General features: G+C 38.3%; 1 protein-coding gene across 1 annotated transcript; it reads left to right on the forward strand.

Moving 5' to 3' along the window:
• On the forward strand, nucleotides 1-23806 carry LOC147859049 (uncharacterized). Its single transcript, XM_087325454.1, has 19 exons — nucleotides 1-306; nucleotides 972-1350; nucleotides 1555-1785; nucleotides 1949-2275; nucleotides 5600-5768; nucleotides 7733-7950; nucleotides 8045-8266; nucleotides 8382-8493; nucleotides 9856-10106; nucleotides 10201-10353; nucleotides 12027-12133; nucleotides 18816-18909; nucleotides 19080-19234; nucleotides 21258-21443; nucleotides 21656-21740; nucleotides 21903-22030; nucleotides 22205-22370; nucleotides 22494-22625; nucleotides 22717-23806. The coding sequence occupies exons 1-19, from the start codon at nucleotides 44-46 to the stop codon at nucleotides 23383-23385; spliced, it is 4047 nt and encodes a 1348-aa protein (XP_087181580.1). The 5' UTR covers nucleotides 1-43; the 3' UTR covers nucleotides 23386-23806.
• Nucleotides 23807-24358: the final 552 nt, after the last annotated feature.

The raw sequence follows: 24358 nt of genomic DNA on the forward strand, positions 1-24358 counted from the left end.
CAGAGAGCGAGAGCCCGCAGAAAGATTTCATTCATCGCCAGTCATGGCTCATCTCCTCCCCAACCACGTGATCGGATTGAAAGGATCCCTGAAGGACTCCATCCATTTCATGGATGAAACGACCTACTTCTTCGTGTCGGGACACAGCCTGGTGGTTGCATCCACTGAGTCGAAGCAGCAGAAGCTCCTCCCGGGGACCAACGACACCAGCGCCATCACAGCAGTTGCCCTCAGCCCCACCAAGAAGCTCCTGGCTGTTGCCGAAAGTGCCCTCCCAAGCCCTGCTGCTCTACAAGCCGAAGCCAGGTAAGTACCCATTCCAGAATCTCTGATAAAATATGAATATTCTGATCCCTTCTAGTTATTAGAGATTTTTTTTCAAAAGGATTAACCCCTCTTCCGATTGAGAAAAACAAGTATGACTGCCAGAGATGCAACATCAACTCTACCAATCCCTCCTCAATCGTTTTCAAAAGATTATATCAACGCTGCCCTCCTTCACCCCTAGTGGTTTCATATGGTTCTAATTAAAAGAAGTAAGCTTTGCCGTGGGAAATCATCAAATCTACCCCTTGTAGTCTCGATAACATACAAAATAGTACCCCTAATTGGAAAGAAGTATTGAGTGCCTGAGGTAAAAATGATCAACTCTATCTAACCTTGGGAGGTTCAAAGTGATCAAGTAATGCCCCCATAATATGAAAATTGCACGATTGCGACAGATAAAATGTCTGACTCCATCACAGGTAGTTTTTGGAAATATTTCAAGTAATACCCCCAAATTGGAAAAAGCATGAGTGCCACAGGCACTTACCAACTCACCCATTTTAGTTTTGAAAATATAAGAAACAGAACCCACTAAAAAATGAAGCGCCAGGGAGAAACTATCAACTTTCTCCCTAGTACTATTCCTAATAAATAAGTATATGTATATATTTGGTTTAACCAAAAAGAAAGGGTTTAACTGCCAGGTATGCCTCTGCCCTTACTTCTGATTCGCGGAGCTCAGCTGGGGGTGGATCTGGACCCAATGGACCTATAGATAGCAAGTCCCTTGATGGCGCTGAATCAAAAGATAGCGACTTGAGATGCCTCTCTCCGGAAGTCAAAACGAGCAGCCCTATCATCAGCCTTTGGGAAACTGGTGTTTGGAAGAAGAGAAAGGTCCTCTCAGGTGGGGAATCTCTTGCTGGTATGAAAGAGTATATTTCGATATCATTTAGTGCCGATGGGAGGAACATTGCTGCCCAAGGAAGTGGTCCAGATTGGATCCTTGTGCTGTGGAGTTTGGAGAAGTCGAAGATTTTTGCCACTGCCAAGGCTTCTACACCTCAAACAGAAGTGTATCAGGTGACTTTCTCATGAAGCTGGTTTGGACCTCATTTTACTTCACTGCAATACATTTCTATGCAATGCAATGCGTATTTATGCGTAACTATACATTGGTATGCATAAGTATACATTGCTCGACATTGCTAGAAACTCACTAGTTTCGTTGTTGAACCCTTAATTTTCCAGTAGCATATTGAAACTTTCTATTTTGTTTCGTCGTAGGTGCAATACTGTCTTACCGATGCATCACTTGTTAGTGTTGTTGGTGATGGTTTCACAAAGACATTTAAGCTAACAGAGACGGCATTCCGACAAATTGCTACTGATATCTCAAAGTGGGAGGGAAAAAGCTTCTTGTGGCACACATGGCTTCCAGAAGTAGAGCACTCTGGAAAAGATTGTTGCATTTATTCATTTGGCACTGGAGAGCTTGTGCGAGTAGAAGGTGGTGAGGTAATGTGAAATTATCCGTATGTCAAGGAATCCTATTAACCCTGTAAAATACGGTAAACCTCCATAAAAAGAGTGATGCCCTCACTAAATTCAAATGGTTACTGTGCTGCATTTTGTTAATTTTCATCATTATTCCCCTGAACCAAAGGATGTGTTCGTATAGATTATGGCAGTGGTTCCTTCTTCCTCTTCTGATGGTTCAAGTTCTGCAGAGATTATCATTTTATATTCCAAAGGAATTATATGTGGCGAAACATGTGGTACCATATCTGTTTATGAAAAGGTAGACGAGAAAGAAGTTAAAGAAGGTTTGAAGAAGGTTTCTAGTTTTAAAGTTGATAAGAATGGGGCAAAAGTATGTGGCCTTGCACTCTCTGCGAATGAAGAGGTTCTAGTGTGCATTCTAGACAACAACCATCTGTTGAATTTACCATTCCAGCATAGAGATCTTTTCAAGCTGGACGAGGTTCCGAAGGAGGTGGTTTGTCAGGTACTTTAAAAATCAGGAAGTCTGCTATTAGTAATGTGTGCTATGTAGTTCGATGTTTCTTCTTGTAAACCGAAGTCAAAATGTATTCCATATCTTGAATTACACCATTGAAGTGATATAGAGGAGTGTTTGCAATTCTACATAAGTTGTATATATAGTTATTTGTTAAAGATATATTCTATTACTATGTAAATGGTACATGTTCAGCTTCCCCAGGCCACTGAAGGATCATGCTAGAAAGCACAGTGCAGAAAATCTAGGATGCATTATGTTTCACCATTTTATTGCATATTCACCATTTACAGTTGTATGCTTTTTGTTTCTATCTTTGGCAAGCTCAAGATATAAGTGAAGTAACAAAATATGGCAAACATTTTCTAGTGTTGGGAAGTACACATAGATTTGTGATATGTAATGTTTTATCTCTATGGCCCAGATCAGATGCCTTGACATGTTGGAACAAGCACATGTGATTAACTAATCAGATCTCCATCTTTTCTACCCGAAATAACAGAGTTCACTATGTTTTGTAGACCTATAGGGTTGGCAACAGATGACGCATATCTATGCTTTGATGTGAAGGATGGATGCCAAAAGAATGTATATGCTAAGAATGAGAATGCTAAATACCAATTCACCCAAGAGACAATAGATGTGTGTAGTTGTGGAGTATACAATGGCATGCTATATTTGGATCCTTTCGCACCTCTAGAGGAAGTCACACAAGGATTTTCTAAACAATTGCATAAAGCAGCCAGGAATACCTTTTGTCACACAATAGGCAATGCGCCCACACCTTGTAGAGTCATGCGAGATAGTTGGTATGGTGAGGAATGTCACGATACAAGAAGAGACTTCGAACGCCAAGTAACTCGGAGAATTTGTGACAAACAAGCAAGAGCAACATTCCAATGCTTTGTGAGGAAGAAGATGAGTTCGTCTTTGGCTAAATTTGAACCACATCTGTAACCCTAAGACAAGACAGTAAAAGAGCATGGAAAATGTTTAATTAGAGGCAACCCTACTACACAACTGACCTCATCTGAGGTGTGGCATGAATATGGAAAGCAACAATATGATATCCCATGGCAACTTCCACTCCCCTACTGACATGGTTCATGTATACATGCATCCAACTTAATACTCTAGAAACTGTAAGAAATGCCATTGAACAATTAGAATTAGGGAAGGCCCAAGATCATCATGGATTGATAGGATATAAATGAGCATTTTATCCATACCTGTGAGACCTTGCTCCTGTTACGAGCACACATCTTTAATAGAGCTATATGTGAAGGTTTCGTTACTAGCTGGACCGAACATAGTGCACCAATCTTGATAGGCGGAGACCCCATAATGCTGAGCAATTATAGGACAATCATGATTTTCCATTACTTGGCTAAACTATATGGCTCAATCCTAGAGTTAGGATTGAGTGTATGGGCAGACAAGAATGGCTGCTGTTCAGCTTGGAAGGGATTCATTACTTTGGATTACATATTGAACTTCCAAGCCCATATCAAGGAGGTAGAGCCCATAAAAAGAGGATTTATTGTTGCTTTGTGAATTTCTAAAAGCCTTCCATGCTGTACGACATCACATGCCAAGCTCATGTACCGGAGAGAAGCCCTTGGTGTCCCCATAGATATGCAATCAGCAATTGGCAACGATTCAGTTTGGAAGTCTCAAACTTGAACTGTTTAAAAAATTTGAAACTTAAACCGAAGCAAACCACAAAACCGTTCAAACCGAACCTTTATAGGAATTTCCAAGTCAAACCAATGGTTCTAGAGTTTTACAAACGGTTAAGCTGTTAAGCCACGGTTTTGGAGTTCAATTTTGCTTTCGGGTGTAGACCGGGATCTATGATCTGTGTGACTTCAAATCTAAGAAAACGCTGTCTCAATAGGTTGTTGGAGGCTATGGCTGCCACAAGTGGAGTAAAACAAGGATGCCATTGTCACCCAGTCTTTCTAGTCTTTATGTAGATGAGGCATTGCATTGCATAGGGAGATTTGGTGGTTGAGGAGCATGCCTAGCGGGTATAGCCATATGAATAATACTATATACTGATGAATGATATTGTGCTGATTTCCATTTCTTTAGAGGGACTACAAAAACATCCAAACGCCTTAAAATCATTTTGTATGGACAAAGATTTGTCAGTAAGCCTACTAAAATGATTGGGTTCAACACCACTCAAGCATGTATAATGAAATCAGAATCAGAATTCTCTTTGGCAGAGGAAAAGGTGCTATATGCATGATCTCCACATACATTGGAGTAACATTCAGGAAGCTGCTTGTGCTCAACTTTCTTGTGGATGTGCAACCCTTGGTGCTCTTGAAAGCCACAGACTAAATTGTGGCTGTTTTGATACACTTGTCTCACAGCCTTTTCTCTTAAAGTCTAGAAACCTTGGGACCAAGCCTTAACAAGGCAAACAATTGGAAAGATTTGGAGAAACCTATAGTCCCAATGGTAAGGAGCAAAGCATCGGTGCCTCATGATATTATCTGGGCAGCTATGGGAGCATTCACAGTAATCAGCGATGCATTATTCTAATAGTGACCACACTCCAAAGGTGTTGTGAGCTCCCCAAACAAAGGTACTTAAGGTTGGCACTTATGTCATCAAATCAACTTTCTAAACATGGCAATAATCATCATTGGTACTCTGAAATGCAGCAGTGTTTTGAGCCAATGGCAAAGTATAAATGCACCACCCCTATTCTATTAAGCTTAGATTGTCCCAATCTAAACATAACGAAAGTGGAAAAGAATAGAGTGATCGTTGTATCAAATTGGATAATGGAAGAACACCTAAATGGATCAGCCTCACCCATAAATGGCTCCCTTAATTTGAGGCTTCATTATTTATGAACATAATTTTTTTATCGTCCTCATAAATCCTTAGCATTACGAACAAATATAAGAGTCTCCATGGGTTGCTTCACAATTATTTGTTTACAAATGGATATTTGATATCACGTTACTGCAGATTTTAGTCCGGATTTGAACAGCTAACTTCAATGAGTTGTTTAGAACATTGATCTAATGCTTGGTCTGAATAGTGCTGCTTTTGGATTTTGATGGCGATACATATTTATATTTAGTTGTAAGCCTAATATCCTATATATGATCGGTGATCATCTTCTGTGTGAACCCCAAACAGTGGACGATTCTCTGCTCATGCAATACACACCAATATGACTAATTGTTTAAAATTGTTGAGATTTGGAAACACAACCTAAGATTCAAGCTATATATAAGCCAACTACTAATATTTATCTGTGAGCTGTTTTCTGGATTTATTATTTTTCAGGCTTATCATGTGGGACGAATAACAGGTTTAGACATTTGTGTTCGTAAGCCTATACTAGTCACATGTGGTGTAGATAAAACTGTTCGAGTATGGAATTATCACGAAAAGACTTGTGAGATTATGAAATTTTTTCATGAGGATGCATTCTCTGTAGCTTTACATCCAAGTGGTAATTTCATCTATATTCTGCCAGTCTAACCAAATAATTATTTGTAGTTAAGTACAGAACATTTAAACCATAAGGCTCCTCTACCTTGGGCCAGTATAAAAAAAACTGTGTTGAAGTTTCGAGGCAATTAAATGCATGGCAAGTATGCCTAGAGCTGGTACATTCACCATTTGAAGAATCCCATTCCAGTATGCTAGTTGTTCCATATTCTAAAATCAGTCAAGCTATTCTGGTAGCTGCCTCCAGTTTCAATGCTCATCGTGGTTAGTATATTGCCGTAGAGAGACCATTTAAACCCTCAAACTGTTCACACCAATCACTAATGTATTGGACTAAAGATTATTAATTTATAGCCGATACAAACATGATTTATTAAACTTCCATTTCCGATCCCAGAGACATGGTAATTTTTAAAAGTACTGAAGTTACAGTAGTAGCTCACATCCTAATTCTTTATTGTCATAGTTAGTCCTAGGATACAGGTAAATGGCTTGATTTTTGGGTTTGAATGGATTCTAGGAAGAAATCTCTTTTATGCTAGAAGCTAACACATAATAAGATAACGGCCCCTGAACCTCTTAGCTTTGTCCTCCCTCTTTAGCTGATTCTCTTAGTCCTGGGAATAAAACTGAGTAGTTCCCCGTAAAGAATCTTTTTATATTATGACATCCCGTGTTGACCTACCGGATGTAATGATTTGGTAGCATGGTGTATTAAACGGCAGAGGTATGGAGGCATCAGCCTGGGGAATGCAAACAGGATCTTCAGAGGATTGACATTGTGATATACCACATTCAATAGCAAATTCCTTTTTCACAGGCAGTATGTCATTTTTGGGAGAGTGATCTTCTCACATTTTGAGTAGTTCAGGCACTAGAATTGCCCCATCTTAGAGCTTACATAACTCATCTGAGATCTGACAGTTTTTGGGGATGTAATGGGCTTGTACATTTGGGAAACCTTGCCTTCTCAAAGGCCATGGGCATAAAGAGTTTCCCAGGGCCCAAATTCTTATATGCTTTGCAGTTCAACAGCTAAGATTCAGATTGAATCTTAGGTATTGAGTGATGGCAATAACATTTTATCTCTGAGGCTGTCTTTATAGTGTTGTTTACACCAGGGAAGGATCTACTGCATTGCTTGGCTAGAGGATGTCTAGGCGCAGTTAGTCATAGAGTATGTGGACCTCCTACAGGATCTAGTATGCTAGTACTTCTGTAAAACCCAGGTTCTAACTTCTCAAAGCTAATTGTCAGTGAGGCTTGCCCCACAACCCAAACCCTTACAGTGCTCAAAGGCCATTGACAGTCATGGGTAGCCTACAGACAAGTTTCAACAATTCAGTCCATTAGAGACAAACATGAATAGATTCAGGGTGATTCTTATGCTCATGTGGCAACTAGTAGAAGTTTGTGCTAGTATGGGGTTCTGATGATATATTTTTTCATTCTGAAAGATGGCCATCTTAGATACATTTTGTTCCCACTGGTAGTTTCTCTCAGATTTCATATTTATACTATAATCGATAGTAGGTCTCAGATCCTCGTGCTTAAGCTCTAATGCTTCTATCTGATCTCATTTTCTGGTCCCTCAACCCGACGATAATAATTAATGGGAATAAGTCCTATATATTGTTTCAGTGCAGTCGTCGAGTCTCTTGGGTAAGGTTTCTTCGCTAATATGGTTAGATGCTCGTTTTTATATCTAAATGTCATCTTGTAAGGATCTTGTTATCTAGTGTTAAGTTTATGTTATGCAAGGCTGAGTGAAAAATAGTGATGTTGGGAAATATTTGGGCTCTGAAATGTTAGCATTTTTGCATATGTGATCACATGTTCCTGTTTAGTACTTTACTCAGAAAGAGGAGACTTTCATCATGAATTGACATAGGGAACATATATTAATGTTAGTCACAAGTAAAATTGACTTTGCTTGATTTTGTGCTTTTTTGTTTTGGTATGTAGGGTTACATATATTGGTAGGATTCTCGGACAAGTTAAGGTTTATGAATCTTTTAATTGATGATATCCGACTTGCCAAGGAAATTGGGATAAAGAGCTGCCAAGAGTGTACATTCAGCAATGGTGGTCAATACTTTGCAGCTGTACATAACAATGTTGTTCAGATATTCTCTACGTACACTTGTGAAAACATTGGGAATTTGAGAGGCCACAGTGGTAAGGTAAGTTCTAAAATGGCTTGTATGACCTGAGCTACTCTGCATGTATATTCATAATCATTCCTCATATTTATATTATGTCATATGAAGTTTTCAGGTTCATAATGTATGGTGGTCCTCGGATGACGCATTTATCCTAACAGCTGGTTTGGATGGAGCCATTTATGAATGGAAAGTTAAGGATTACAAACGCAACCGTGAAAATGTCTTGAAAGGGTGTGCTTACACCAGTGTTACTGGTGCATACAACACTAATACTTTCATCGCTGTTGGCTCGGACAGGAAACTGAAGGAAATGGATGAAAGTCAAGTAGTAAAGGTACATAATATAACTATGTTTGCATGATACGTAATTTTTATTGCGTCGTTTTCTTTTAGTTTCACATTCTATTCAAACATCTTTGAAAATCTAAGTGAATCTATAACTTCTCCAGAGCTTCAGTAGTGCTGCATTACTGACCCAAATTACTCTTCCTGATGGAAGCCGTTTGCTGTTTGCTGGTACTGAATTTGGTGGTGTTAGGACCTACCGTTATCCTCTAACAGGCAAGGATTAAATCAGCTTTTCACTGCTTGTTCCTAAGGAAATGATTGGTTTTATATGAGTTAGTCTCACTAGAGTGCTTCATTTAACACCCTGACAATACTTCGTTTCTATGAAAATGATTAGCATGTACTAATTTACATAAAATTTCTAGGGATTCTACAAATAATTCCTCAAACACAAAGGAACATTTTACTGGCTTGTAGTGACAGTTATTACAAAGGGGAGTGTTGGCAACACACTTTCCAAATGTTTGTTGGACCATCAATTAGATGTCATGATTTCGATAACAGATGTATGGGTTTCTTGATAACAGATAACGATCTTTCTTGGTGGTTTATATCTTTGTTTCTTTTAAGTATTACTTCACTTTATAAAACATATTTGAAAAAAGTATTCATCCATATAAGACAGTCTGATGAATGTCAGAGTGAAAATGTGCCAAAGGTTATAATGTATCCAGGATATGCCATGTAGAAACGAAAGGGTATTATGAGAGGCAGGGTCGTCATGTTTTCAATTTCTTGCAAACTTGTATAAAGATCCAGTGATTCTATTCAAAGTTTCTCTCAATATGATCTGTCCTTAAATTTCCTGGTTTCTGTGATGTTACTTGGGTTGGTAAAGCTGTATGCAAATTCCGCAGCATTGCACATCAGGGCAATCATGCAGGGAAGGCCCAATGAAGGAACTGTTAGAAGGCCTTTTCAAGGAAATATCAAAGAGACTGCATTGTGACTCCAGTTCTTCTAGATTTTGATAGGATTCTTCAAATAAGGCACATCAAAGAAATAAAAAAAGGAGGCAGATGTATCTAGTTCCAGAATATTTTTCCAAACGAAATCTTAGGCTGACTCTTGCCCATCTGGGAGATTCTTGTGGATGAACAGGTTCTGGGGAGAATTGTTCCAGAACAGCCAACTCCAAATAATGCACATCAAATAAATTAAAAATGGAAGGGCACAAGTGTCAGGTTCCAGAATATTTTCCAAAGGAAATCTCCGGCTGGCTCATGGCCATCAGGGATATTTTTGTGGATGAACAAACTTTAAAGACATCACCAAGTCTTACAAAATGTGAAGGTTGTTCATAATTGTGAAAGAGAATAGACATAAAGGGGCCTATGACATCGTTAAACAAACTATGATGCAAACAGCTGATACTTACCATGTTTTGTAGCATAAATTATTAGTATGTGGTGTAGATACCATGTGTATGTGAGACTGCTTGTGAGTATTCTGGAAAATCTTGCTTGATACAGCCCTAACTATTATTTCTGTTTTCAATTTGTTTCATTTTCTTTTACAATGGACATAGTGTTTGTTATGTTCTGATGCATATCTAATATAATATCTGGTTTGCAGGAGAATATCAAGAAGTTCAGGCTAGCAGTGCATATGTTACTAGAATGGTTGCATCTTATGATGCCAGCCTCCTTTTTGTTGCTGGTGATGATGGCGTGGTTTCAATATTTGAGGTAAAGGATAGAGAGAAGGCATTAGTGGTCGGTTCATTAAGGCGGGAGAAAGATGCATTTGGATGGGCTGAAGAAGTGTTGATTACCAAGACTGATCTAGAGGAAATGCGAGTGCACATGCAAGAGCTGGAGGAAAAGGTGTTGTGCTAGTACATGATGGCTCATAAGAAGGGAAATTGCACATAAGTTCAGCTTATGAATGCCAAGATTCTAACTTTGAAATATCTTGTAGGTTTCGGAGCTGAAGACAGACAATGAATATCAGATGCGACTAAAAGATATATCGTTAAACGAAAAAGTAAAGGCTATCAGTGATAATTTCCAGCGTCAAATTGATGAGGCTCAAGCTAGATATGAGAAGCTTTTCCAAGAGAAAAACCAAGAGGTAAAGATTAATTTATATTTCAAAAACTTAAGGTTTAAATTGAGAGCGGTCCAATATAGCATTATGGTCTAGAAAAATGCTTCATTGTTATATTGGATGAACACTTCACTCAAGAGAGAGGACGAGTATCTCAGAGGGGAACTGTATAGTGTTAGCAGCATTTACAACCCAGGAGTTAAGGTGCTACAATAGCTTATTTGTGAGATTTATAACCCATGGTCGTTTCATAAAACCATTAGTTATGATGGAGCTAGTCAGAACCTCAATTAGTTGCCCTCACTTTGGGGAGTTTGTTGGGAGTATATCCCATTTAATATCCCCATTTATGTAGGCATGTTTTGAGACCTAAGTGGGGCCTATATGAAGGTCTCCTCCCAACACAGTTTCTCATCGTAGGTGCTTCCCTCGCTTCGGAGACATTTCCATTCTGGATCGGCCTATGCTAGAGATCTTTCGAAGACAAAAGCTACAATATACCTAACTTGAGGATCTCACATGTGCCAAAAACCAGATTCCCTCATTTCTTTTCTTTTCATGTTATTTACTGTGTAATATTTATTTTATTTTGATTTGTTCTCAAAGACGAGACAACACGTAAGATGTAATCTCTTATTTGGTCTTATAGGCCATTTTGGCCTCTTAAAAGACGTTAATATATCTTTCTTTCTCTCTTTCATCTAGCTTTCAGACATAAGTTTAAACTGTCTTAATCAGTTTCTTTTGTCTTCTCATTTGAGCCCTTTTTCGCAGCCTACTCTTGAGGGTTCTCACACTCTCACAAGCTTCTGGTAACCTTGTGTTCTTCTCTTGCATTCTCAGCTCATGCAGTGACTAGAAGCCTTCGATTTCCAGTACATATGCAATGGGGGATCTATGCGCTATGTGAATGGGTGTAGGCCTATCCATTGGGGTTGGACTACGTGTTTGCCTTGGAGTTGGAGCAGGGCTATATGTTTGCCTTCTGTGCACTATTGGGTTGTCAAAGGTCATGGATAACACGATTGGAGTAAAGCAAGGATGCCCACTATGACCCTCTCTTTTCGGTCTTCATATAGGTGAGATATCTTAAATTACATAAATTGGGTGGTTCAGGAGCATGCTTAACATTGGTAGCCATACTGATTTTATTGTATGTTGATGAGATTGTGTTGATTTCCAAACTCTCCAGAGTTTACAAAGACATCACTTTCTATAGAGAAGTTTGTCAGTCAACTGTGGTAAAACTAAAGTGATCGTGTTTAACACCACTCTTGCATGAGTAACAAGATCAGAACTGGAATTCTTCTTGGAAGAGGAAAAATTCACAAATGGTCCTAAAAATATCTGGTAGTAACATTACAAGAGGCTACACGTGGTTGACTTTTCTTTGGATGTGCAGCCTTTGGTGCTCTTGTAAAACATTGTTACATATCCAGTTCCAAGAATCACGAACTAAAATGGGGTTGTTTCATACACTTGTAACAGTAACTCTTCCCTATAGATCAGAAATTTGGGGACCGAGCCTTGATAGGGCTCATGACTGACAGATTTAGAGTGACCTTCAGTCGTAATGATTTCTGAGCTTTGATAGGGTTCTGATGTTTTTCTGTGATGTTTAAGTTTGTTTTATCCTCATGCTTTGTAAATGAGAAGATGATATTTTGGCCATGGACACTGTTCTGGAAACTTCTCAGGAATTGAATATGGAGGAGAAGCGGATTCATACAGAAGAGAGACATCTACAACAGTTAAAGGAATTAGAGGAACAGTGGCAGCAGAAAATGATGATGGAAGTTCAAAGGTAACTTTTAATACTAGCGGCTCAGAGATATGACTGCGACGATAGCAATGAACTAGTTTTTAGTGGGTAAGATTAAGGAATCTGTAAGTCTTAATGGTCATTGGTAATAGTCAAAATACCTCATAGGGAAAATGGTCTCTCTTTAAGCAATAAGTGAACTAAACCATCTATCTAATATCCATGGCCTGGAACTTGTGCATGAGAGACAATGCTGGTTATTTGTGATTATTTCTTTTTTTTGTGAAATAAGTGGCAGATGCCCTCTTCAAGCAAAGTTTTGGCACACTCCGAAAGGTAACGGAATGCAAAGAGGAATGTCGCTTTCTTGCTAGAAATCTAGGGACTCGAAGAGAAGTTGATGAAGTAAAAAATACAAGCATAAAAGCTAATCAACAGAGAAGTGTCGCAACTTTCTTTAGCTCTGTCACTCTTTGCAGATTGCAATGAGTCTCTTGTCGATGTTGAAAAGAAATTTATCATTTTGTAAGCCAATTAGGGGTTACAAAGAAGGGTCTCAATCACAACATTTGATAGGGGTTAACAGAGAGCGGGCAATAGCAATTTGTTGTGCATGTAAAACATCTCTAGTTAGACCATGCTGTGTAACTGTTATTGACAAATCAAGGCCATTATCACCTCATCACCCAAGGTGCTGTCTATAGAACGAAAGATATATTAACGTATTTTAAGAGGCCAAAATGGCCACTAAGACCAAACAAGAGATTACATCTTAAGTTTCGTCTCGTTTCTGAGAACAAATCAAAATAAAATAAATGTTACTAGGTAAACATAAAAGCAAATAAGATAATACGAGACTAAAAAATCTTGTTATCGGCACAGTCAGATATATTGCAACTGTTGTCTTTGAAATATCTCTAGCATAGGTTGATCCAGAATGTAGAGGTCTCCGAAGTGAAGGAAGCACCTCCGATGACGGGAGATAATGACCTTTATCTGTTGATGACAAGGGTGGTGAGATCGTGGTCCATAGGGCCGGGGCCTATGTGCAAAAAAAATTCTATTGCCCCCTCTATTGTAACCCCTTCGTTATGTCCTGGTCAGGGGGCCATTTGTGTAGCCCTTGATTGTCTTGTAACATTAGGAGTGATAGGGGCTAAAGAAAGTTGTGATTGTTCTTTGTGGATGAGCATATGTGGCCGTGCTGTTGTCCTTCAACAACTTTTCCTTGTGTCTCTTTAGTTCAAGCAAGAAAAGTCCTAGGCACCGTTGGTTCTCATATTCCATTACCTTGCATAGTGGTCCAAAGACTTGTTTAAAGAGGCAATGGTATCTCCCTCTTATTTCATAAAATACGCTATAGTGACAAACATAGTGTTCTTCCAATTTCACTCCTTGATGACACAATTGGCAAATTCTTTCGTCTAGAGGTATTCTATTATCTGGCTACCTGAATCTCTAACTAAATTAATAGCCTGAATTAAATAAAAAGGCAATCGATCATAGTCTCTAGTCTAGATACAGCCTACATAGAAAAAAGAAAAAACGATAATAAAGTACTCCCTAAAGTACTAGAGAAATTTGCTGTCTAACCAAGCATTTCTTCATCTTAAACTCATATGGACTGAAACTTCTACCTTCAAATGATCTCCAAACATGGGCCGATCAAAGGTGGAGATGGAAGCACCTTCATCTTGGGTGATAATGACCTTTATTTGTCCATAACAAAGGTGATGGGATCATGGTCTAGATATATGTGCACGACAAATTACTATTCTCAATCCATTGTATTCCTCTTTGAATGTTTGTCACAACCCTATTTGTGTAGTCCTTGATTGACTTGTATCACTAAGAGTAGCAGAGCTAAAGAAAGTTGTAAAAGTTCTTGATTGAGTTGTAGTGGTTGTTTTGTTGTCCTTCAATGAATTCTCTTTGCCATGCCACCCTTTTATTGACTTATAAACACCATTATCTTCTGCCATCACAGGTGCTTCCTCACTTTAGAAACCTCTCCATTCGGGATCAACCTATGCTAGAGATCTTTCGAAGACAAAAATTACAATAGAAAAATGAGAAAGCGCGTTTGTTTAATAATAATATACATTGGTATATGCCACACCACAACATCATCTGATTTTCTTGATTCACCTTTAGTTCTACTAGGAGAGTTCTCAGGCATAACACCTCCGCAACTCCTACAACAATAGCTCTATACTCTGCTTCTGCTGTTGACCTTGCACTACTGACTGTTTCTTACTTTTCCAAGAGACCATATTGCCCCCAACAAACATGCAGTATCCTGATGTGGATTTCCTATCATCAGCACAACTGGCCCAATAAGAATCACAATAGCCTTCAATGTTAAAATGACCATGTTTTCTAAAGATCAATCCGTTCCTTGGGGCACCTTTGAGATATCTTGAATATGGTACACTGCATCCATATGATCTTTCGTCGGATCATGCATGTAGCGACTTACCACACTTACTACAAATGAAATATCTGGACAGGTGTAAGTCGAATAAATCAGCCGGCCTACCAATCTTTGATACCTTTCACGATTTGCAAGTTCAGTTAGCTTGATCTTTTGGTCGATTGGAGAAGCTACGGGCCTACAACCCTACATTCCAGTTTTTGTGAGAAGATCTAATACATATTTTCGCTGAGATAGAACAACTCCTTTTGCTTCATGAGCTACCGCAATTCCGAGAAAGTATCGTAGCAATCCTAGATCCTTCAGCTCAAACTCTTTACCCAATTGCACGTTTAGTTGGGCAATTTCTCCTTCATCGTTACCCATGATAATTATATCATCCACATACACAACAAGTAATGTAGTATGTTCCTTGTCGAAAAAACATTGTATGGTTTGCATTGGTTTTTTGGTATCCCATCCCACCATATCCCTTCTTAACCTGTCGAACCAGGCTCGAGGAGATTGCTTTAGTCCATAAAACGACTTCCTTAGTATGCAAACCTTACCTACTGTTTGAATTGTACCAAAACCTGGGGGGATATCCATGTACACTTCCTCCATCAACTCTCCATGAAGGAATGCATTTTTTACATCCAATAGGTGTAATTTCCAATCCTTATTCACCGCTAAGGAAATAAGTGTTCTAACAGTGCTCATCTTCGCTATAGTTGCAAAAGTCTCATCATAATCAATGCCATATGTCTGACTAATCAGGCCTTGTATCGATCTATTTTTCCCTCTAGGGTCTGTTTTATTGTAAACACCCATTTGCACCCAACCGCCTTCTTTCTTGGTGGTAGTGACATAATCTCCCAAGTTTTGTTCTTTTCAAGAGCTTCGAGTTCTTCTTGCATGGCTGCTTTCCACTTTGGATCTTCTTTAGCAACTTGCCAACACTTGGGTAAAGTGACAGAGGCTAATGATGCAATGAATGCTCTATGTGTAGCTGATATATTAGAATAAGAGATAAACTGAGCAATATCATGAGGAAAACCATAACGATCAGGAGGGACTCCTGCATTATTGCGAGAGGTCCTCCTAACCTTTACAGGAGAAGGAGAGGAAATCATATCACGTGTGATTTTTGGGTTTGGGAGTTCTATAAGTATTTCATAAGTCGAGGCAGGTCGGGACATGGAACTTGATGGCACAAGTGGCACTGAAGACGTGTTCATATTTTTTTCTTTCTGCCTCCTCTTCCGCGTATACACCATTAGCTCCTCCTCAGCTTGAGTCCCAACATATATAGGTTCCTCGTCTTTTCCTTCTTCTTATCTCCTACGCTCACTTGTTTCTCAGCTGATGTAGGGATCAACAAAGGAATTTATCCTAATTTTAGCAACCTCTCATCCTTATCTCTTCCCCTCATATTTTCAGTCTCAATTAAGTCATCAAAGGGTGAAGTTACCCCTTGTTTATAATATGGCTCCGACTCTCTGAAATGCACATCCATGCTCGCAAATAATCTCTTCTCTATTGGACTCCAACAAACATAGCCTTTTTGTGTGGCAGTGTATTCCACAAATACACATTTTACAACTCTAGGATCAAATTTTCCTATAGATGGTCTACTGTCCTTTACAAAACACACACATCCAAACACCTTCAGAGGAAGGATTCCATAGTTATTCCCTTGCAACAACTCACATGGAGACTTCCACTCCAATACTCTAGAGGGCATTCTATTGATCAATGCGGCGGCCGTCAAAATTGCTTGTCCCCACAACTGCTTTGGGACATTCATAGAAATCATCATGCTTCTTGTTACCTCTAGAAGACGTCTATTCTTGTTACCTCTATGCATTTTATTTGGTCTTATAGGCCATTTTGGCCTCTTAAAAGACGTTAATATATCTTTCTTTCTTTCTTTCTACTACTCCATTTTGTGCTGGTGCGTATGGGCATGTAGTTTGATATTGTATTCCTTGATTTGAGAGGTATGCCCTAAACGTAATGTTAGCATACTCTATTCCATTATCAAACCTCGCAACACTTTTACTGCTGCACCATAGTGAGTTTGAACTGCTCTATGAAAATCTTTAAAACAAGCAAATACTTCATTCTTTTTTCTCATCAAATATAACCAAGTCACACGAGAGAAGCAATCTATATCCATTAATAGAACTTGTGGAACACTGTCCCCAAACATTGGAGTGTATTACATCAAATGCATGGGAACTCCTATGACCTGAACTAACATATGAGCTTTTAGTAAGCTTACCAAATTCACATGCATCACAAAAAAGTTTCGTTTGATCAACCTTTTCAAAAGGGTGTGGATACACCTGACTCAAAATGCCATAAGAGGTATGTCCCATACGTTGGTGGTAAAGTATCAACAAGTCCTCATAACTCATTTTAGATCCCCTTACATTTGTTCCCTCTACCATAGATGCTAATGCTGAATCCAGCCCTTCACGATCCAAATGCCATAGTCCACTATGCCATGTGCCAGTCCCAAGTCTCCGACCTGTCCCTTTCTCTTGGAATATCACCTTGGGAATATCATAAGAAACAACACATTTTAGTTGGAGTATGATAGACCTTATGAATAATAGGTTTATTGGGAAAGAAGGAGCATGCAACACATTAGACAATGTCATAGAGTCGGTACATTTCATTGTACCTATACCAACTTCAGGTTGTGTTGTACCATCAGCAGTTTGAATGCTCTTTGGCATTGCTAAGTGAGTATATGAGGAGAATTTACCAGCATTACCCGTCACTAGCTTGATCCTCTTCGGTGAACACCACCTTAGTTCCTCTTCTTCCGCTACAATCAGGTTTGCTTGGTGACCTCCTCTTCCACCTCTTCGGCCCCCTCAACCCCAACCTCTAGTTTGTCCACATCCTCCATATTCTCTCTCCTTAGATGGTTTAGGGCAAGCATTCTTTAAATGTCCAGCTTCACCACAATTGTAGCATTTTCGATTTTCACTTCCGCTTGAATTTGACACTATTAGTGTCGATCGTACCCTTGGAAGTTGGTGGTGTCAGAGAGCAACTTCATTCTACTTCTCCTGTATCATAGTCACAATTGCCTCATTAAGTGTGGGAATTTCAGCCTTGGCTAGAAGAGCTGCCCTTCTTTGATCAAACGATGGGTTGAGATGTTAAAAAAATTGCATGGTTCTTCTTTAAGCAGAAACCTTCTTGCTCTTACATTGAGGATCAATGCACACTGTCACAGGCGAGAAATGATCATATTCTGCCCATAAACGCTCCAGTTCTATGGCATATTCCTGAATCATCCTATTTCCCTGCCATATGGCATCTATCTCCTGCTTGATGTGAAATACTCTCATGTTATTTCCCCTCCCAACATACGTCTTTTGCAATTTCTCACCAATCTCCTTCATGTAATCTCCTGTTTGGTGTTATAGGCTGTTGTAAGTGTTGTCTCATCTTTGCGAACAACAAATCGAAATAAAACAAATGTTACTAAGTAAACAAAAAAAGTAAATACGATAAAAAGAGACTAAAATATCTTGTTATCAGCAAATGTAAGATTCTCAATTCAGATATATTGTAAATTTTGTCTTCGAAAGATCTCTAGCATAGAGAGGTCGATCCAGAATGGAGAGGTCTCTGAAGTGAGAGAAGCACCTCTGATGGCAGGAGATAATGGCCTTTATCTGTCAATGACAAGGGTGGTGAGATCGTGGTCCATGGTGCCGGGGCCTACATGCACGACAAATTGCTATTGCGCCATCTATTGTGCTCCTTTCGTCTCTTAAATTACGTTAATATATCTTTCTTTCTTTCATAGCTCTAGAAGGGTAGATCATTGGTACAAGTCTAACAGTATCTAGTTTAATGGCATTGATATAGTTTAGAAATGGCTTGGGATGAGTAAAGGTTCTCTTTGAGAACACTGAAAATAGGTAATTAAAGCAGTTTGAACATTAAGAACATGTTTGTGAGATATCTATATAGTACTTCAAGAACATTTTCTATGCAACCAAATAACCGAATAACTTGTCAAACTTATTTGCAAATCTCCTTTTGAGTGGATTTAGAAATTGTGTGAGACCGTTCCTTTATAATATCCAATATTCCAATTGGGCGTTCCATAAGAAAAGATATACAGCTAGCATATTTTCTGGAACTAGTGAATCTTTAAACCCCTATCTTAGGTCTATGGGGAATGTGTGTACAGGGTAACTTGTTTGTATTATTCTTTACTATATCTCAACTAAATGGATATGAAGATAATCCTCATCTTGATGTAAATCAACCTCCCTGTAGGTATTCATCGTTGAGCCATGATAAAGACATGTTAAATGAACGTTGGGAGGAGGAAAATGCAGCAATGGTGGCTTCACATCAACAGATTATTCAGGTATGCAATTAATTTCTGAAATTAACATATGAAATCTATCTCAGACCATTTATGAGTAGAATGTTATACCATTTCAATGTTCTTCATCAAGCTTTCATATATTTTGTCAAATAATGCAAATATGTTTAATTATCTTTAATATAATGATTCTGATATAAAAAGGAGTGTAGGAACTCACTGAAGAGTTTGAGACAAAGCTAGAGGAAGAGCATCAAGCATATGAAAAGCTACAATGTGAATTATTTCAAACAAAGAAGGATTTTGAGGAGATCAAGAAACAGACTGAACAGGATACTGATCATGAGATTGAAGAAATCAAGCAGAAGTATGAAAGTCATCTAAACTTACTTTTATTTGAGGGCAAAGATTTATGTCTCTAAAATACCATATGGTATGTGTAGTATATACGTACACTAAGAAATCCCATTAAATGATGTCCTATAGAATTCGTTAATGATGAGATGAGTCTCTTATAGAGGCTAATGAGATAGATATTTTGAAAATGATTGTACTCAAAACTCAGGATCATCATGATTAGACACTGTCTTGTGAAGATGTATGCCTCCATTCTAGACTCCGGATGGCGAGAAACAGACTGACATACACCATGGCAAGTGGGTTCATGAGAGCTTCACCACACATCACAACTCAAGGGAAGTCATGATTACCAGCAATGCCTTAGAATAACATTACAAGCTGGGGGTGCAAAAATATTTGTTTGGATGGAAGTCCAGGAATCAGGTTCTGTCAATGCAATTAGAGATTTCAATTAGAAGGAAACATGTTGCAGCATCCCCATGGATGGAAGCAGCCTTAAAGCTTTCTCTTCACAATATTTATCGGTATCCTTTTGGACTGACAAGTCAATGAGTGATACTTCCTCAAAGACTAGTACAGGAATCCCAATATCTCTTATATATATATATATTGTATGCAATTCTCAACATTAAAAAGTGCTTTTGACTGTTGGGTGCTGATCCCAACTCAACTCTAACTATCTCTGATGATACCAATGTAAAATTTCAGCAATAACCATGCGTAAATTTGTGGCACTATACTGTTGATATGTTCAGCATTACATACCTGCTCATTTCTTACCAGTAAACTATTGTCATGATATTCGACTGTGTCAGCTCAAGGGGTTCAGGCTGAGCGCAAGTCTTTATATTGGCGTAGTTATATCTCTACACCAATATCATTCACGAATGGTTACAGACAGACATATCTCTATTGATGACGAGTTGGGTGAAAGTGATTGTCAATCACCTTCGAGCTGTTAATCTAACACTAACAAGAAGTTAACTGATGCCTAAAGGCTAAAGTGTTAACCATATTAAGATAAGTAAATACAAATGGAAATACGTTAACCACACCTCAATTACTATGTCACCACATACAATGTGGAGAGTGATTAGTGTTTGGCTTAGAAGCATTTAACACTAATATTTGACAAATGAGGAGAGAGAAATAGGGAGAGAACTCTAGCTTAAGCTACAAGAGGGCTTAAAACTAAAGTTAAAGAGGAAAAGCTAAAGTCACTAAAGTAAAGCAAAAGTGACTTTTATAACTCTAGCTTAGATTTTCCCCTTCACATTTGGGTTGCCATTTGGCCAATGCCGATGCTATTGTTGGTCATGCTACGTTGGGCAATTTCTTAACATTGACATTGCTCATCGGGCGTAATAAAGGACAACAATGTTGAATGCATCCCCAGTTTCATTTGACAGGTGTCTTTCTGATTTTTTTACAACAATTTAAATAAAATTCAAAGAGGGAAAAAGTTTTAACAAAGACAAAAAGATATATAAAAGTTGAACCGACATTTTCATTAATACAGAAATTTTAATGATTGCTGTCGAAAACTATGTAAGTAGGCAAGGCAGGCAAACATCATGGCCAAAGGCCTTCCCATGTTTCTCTATCTTTTGCATCATGGTTCAAGAATGCTTGGTTCTCCTTTACCTCTTCCATCCACAAACGGTGGACAGCCAAAATCATGAACAGCCATAGTTTACAAACATGCTGTCTCTCAAGCGTCCTGAAAATCTGTGTAGCCTTTAGAGAGCATGGATGTTCCGTTGCTTTCATTCTCATATCCATGATACTATAGTTTAGTTGTAGCCTCATTTCGTTTCTAATAGGCCATTCTGCTACTGGCTCTCTTCCCTATTTTGTTTTGCGGTATACGCACTGTTTTTAGGGCTTTCTGGTATTTCTGTCTATGACAGAATGTTCTATACAGTGGATGCTGGTTTCTGCATAATATGTGTAACCTCTAGATAGTCTGGATGATCATCTTTTTCTTAGATCATCAAAATTGGATTGGTTCATCTTCGATATATGTGCAGATATGAAGCAAGACTTTTACAAGAAGCAGATACTATACTCAGATTGAAAGGAGAAAATGGTCTTCTGAAGAAAAAGTTCAATGAATTCCAAAAGGACATAGAGGAGCAAAAAGCGGAAATCAAACAACTCTTTGATCAAAAGAAGGAGCTCTATTCAACATTAGGATTTTTCGAACGAGATATTGCGTATGTGTCATTTAATTCTTTTGAGTCATTTCTGCTGTAGTTTTTTGGTCTGTTTTACAGAATGTATTTGCTCTTGCTGACTCTTAACTACCCTATCAATGCATGGTCTTGCTGACTCTTTACAGAATGTTTTTGATAATGTAAGATATCAATTTTGAGGTGCTTTAAAAGAATATAAATCTAATGCAATGGAGTGGAAATGTCTCATGAAGATCATTGAAGAAGGATGTATCTGAAAGAGATGAAACAATAGGAGAGAAAGAGAAACGGATTTTTGAACTTAAAAGAAAGACACAAGTGAGAAACAACAAACCGTGAATCTTCTTCTGACCATTTTTTCAGATCTGAAAATTAATTCCTTTGCTAGATCTCAACAAGAAAACTCTAAAGATTGCTATTGTAAATTTTGCAGAATTATGTAACTGTGTTTTAAACTCTAAATTTCACCGACTTCTGCAGGAGCTTGAGAAAGTGAAATTTGTTCTAGACTTTAAGATAAAAGATTTGAAACAAACAATAGAACCAAGAGAGCTTGAGCTTCAGAATGCAAAACTTCAAATCGCAAATATGGAGAAAGAGCTGGAGAGGTAAGAATCTATCTTACTTTCTTCTCTTATAGGGGTCTGCTTTACAGCCAGTGGTTGAGGCATAAGGTGAACTTCTAGTCTATGGATTGCAACTAGGGCAAATTCTCAGCCCAAAATGTATCTGTAACTGATTGAATTATCTCTCATGAATGTCGTACTCTCATGGTTACACAGGGCTCACAATGGAAACACGAGAAAGGAATTGATTATTGCAGAAATGAAGCTTAAAGTTGATGGATTACGAATTGAAGAGGCTAATATGAGAACAAAACTTGCCAGTACATCTCAACTCATTAAGAGCTTTAACCATGATTTCTACCAACTGACGCAACTTATCCAGGTAATTTACCTCCAGAATATCTGAAACACATGCTGCTTTTGGTCGAAGATTTAGCTCTATAAAACCTTACATTTTTTACTTGAGATTGTTCCATGATGATGTCCCTGCTTTATGCCAATGTAGGAACCACGTGCTCTGAAAGAGGCTGTCAAAGATCTGAACATGAAATATGGTACTCACAAAGTGAAGATCGTTCCTGTCGATAAGGATTTAAAGAAAGAGATGTTGAGACAACGAGAGTACCTTGAACGGAACGTAAGATGCTTAAATGTTTCTCTAGTTGAAGCATTGAGAGAGATTGAAACAGCATTCAGATCCAATGCAACATTCTTGAATTATTTTTCAGGTTGAGGGTCTCCAACGCAAACTTACAAAAGATTCCAGTACCAGCCACAAAAGCCATCAAAAGATTCTACAAGAGAATGTGGTGTTAATAACTGAACTAAATGAGCTGAGGAGAGAGCTGAAAGTTCTGAAGTTGAATGCTCAAAGAGGTCCACAGTTAAGATCAGATAGCAGTGTTAAGAACATCCCAAAAGAGATTGAATCATCCTACAGTCGAATCAATGAATTGCAACTAGAGCTAGAAAGAAAAAATGAACAGGTGAAGGAGCTTAAGAGATTGGTTGAAGACAGTGCTGAAGGAGGCAAGGACGGACCCAAACTTTGGCTGAATGACAAAAACTCTGAGGAGAAACTGAAGGAAGGCAGTAGTCAACCCATGGACACATCTGAAGGTGTTGGTTTTGAGTTGGTAGGGTCAATGTCACAATTGAGTGAAGACAATAATGCACGTGAATGCAGCAGTTTGGAGACTGATCTTGAAGAACCTCTACCACCACAGCCTGAAAGGTTGATGCAAGGATTTCATGGTGTTTCTGAGCATGACCAAGGAAATGTCCAAGTAGAGGCTATTACTGACTTTGAGTCTGATCATGGACCACCCCCACAACCTGAAAAGATTATGGAAGAGCAACTGTGTGACCAAGATCCTGTCCCAACTACAAGTGACTAATAACATGGATGAGAATCAGTAAGAACTGACATCGCAATCTTCTACAACAAGCAGGTAGGAGGCATTAACACCTATTGAAAGGAAGATTAAATAAGATTTCCTCTGTGACATGCCTATCAAGTGTATAGATAGATGTTTGACAGCAAGATGTACACACATGATGGCGTTGTCAATAGTCTAGTTGTGGGGGGCTGAAATTGTAACATAATTGTCCCGTGAAAGATATGGATAGTTTGAAATGCAATCCTAAATCTTCTTTCCCCATATTATCTAATCATGACTGTTCTATAGGGGAATAATAAACATTTTTGTCAATATGTTTTGCAGCATTTCAATATTGAATGTTTCATATTTGAAATGGAGATGTATTTCATGTATCTCAAAATTCTACTGTTCCAATCAATGTTTCTTTCTGATTCTAGTGGAAATATTTGATGCTTAGTGAACACAATGGACAGTGTTTTAGTACAGTTGAGTGTATAATAACCCAGGATATAGAAATCCCACCTAGTTTAGAACACTTGTATGTGATTTTCCCATTGATGTTTTATCAAAAATATTAGGTTATTTTGTTCTCTATAGAGGGGAAAAGAACTTAGTCAGTTTCACACTTTTAACCTTGCTGTAGTTTTCTTGGCATATAGCTAGAGGCTCTTTTTCTTGTGCTTTGTATTCATAGCTAACGGCTCTTTTTCTTGTACTTACATGTTTTTCCAAAGTTTTATGTCTGAATTGCTGCTGCATTTAACCATTTTGTTTGTGCTCAGTATCTTTATGGGTTTTATGCCTATCGAAAGATGAATATTAAATGTATTAAGCATTACGTATGTAAGGTATAAAGATTTAAGATTTCAAGTTGATCTCTAGTGTCTTGAATCTATTTTACTAGTTGTGAATGTGGTGTTGGTTATGACATGGTTTCATTTACTTTTCTTGCTCATATCAACTCATAACAAGTACTAGTGTGTCCACT

Source organism: Azolla caroliniana, unplaced genomic scaffold (genome assembly GCF_043228905.1).
Source record: "Azolla caroliniana isolate FFs.n. ecotype wild unplaced genomic scaffold, voAzoCaro1.0.p SCAF_10, whole genome shotgun sequence".
NCBI lineage: Eukaryota > Viridiplantae > Streptophyta > Polypodiopsida > Salviniales > Salviniaceae > Azolla > Azolla caroliniana.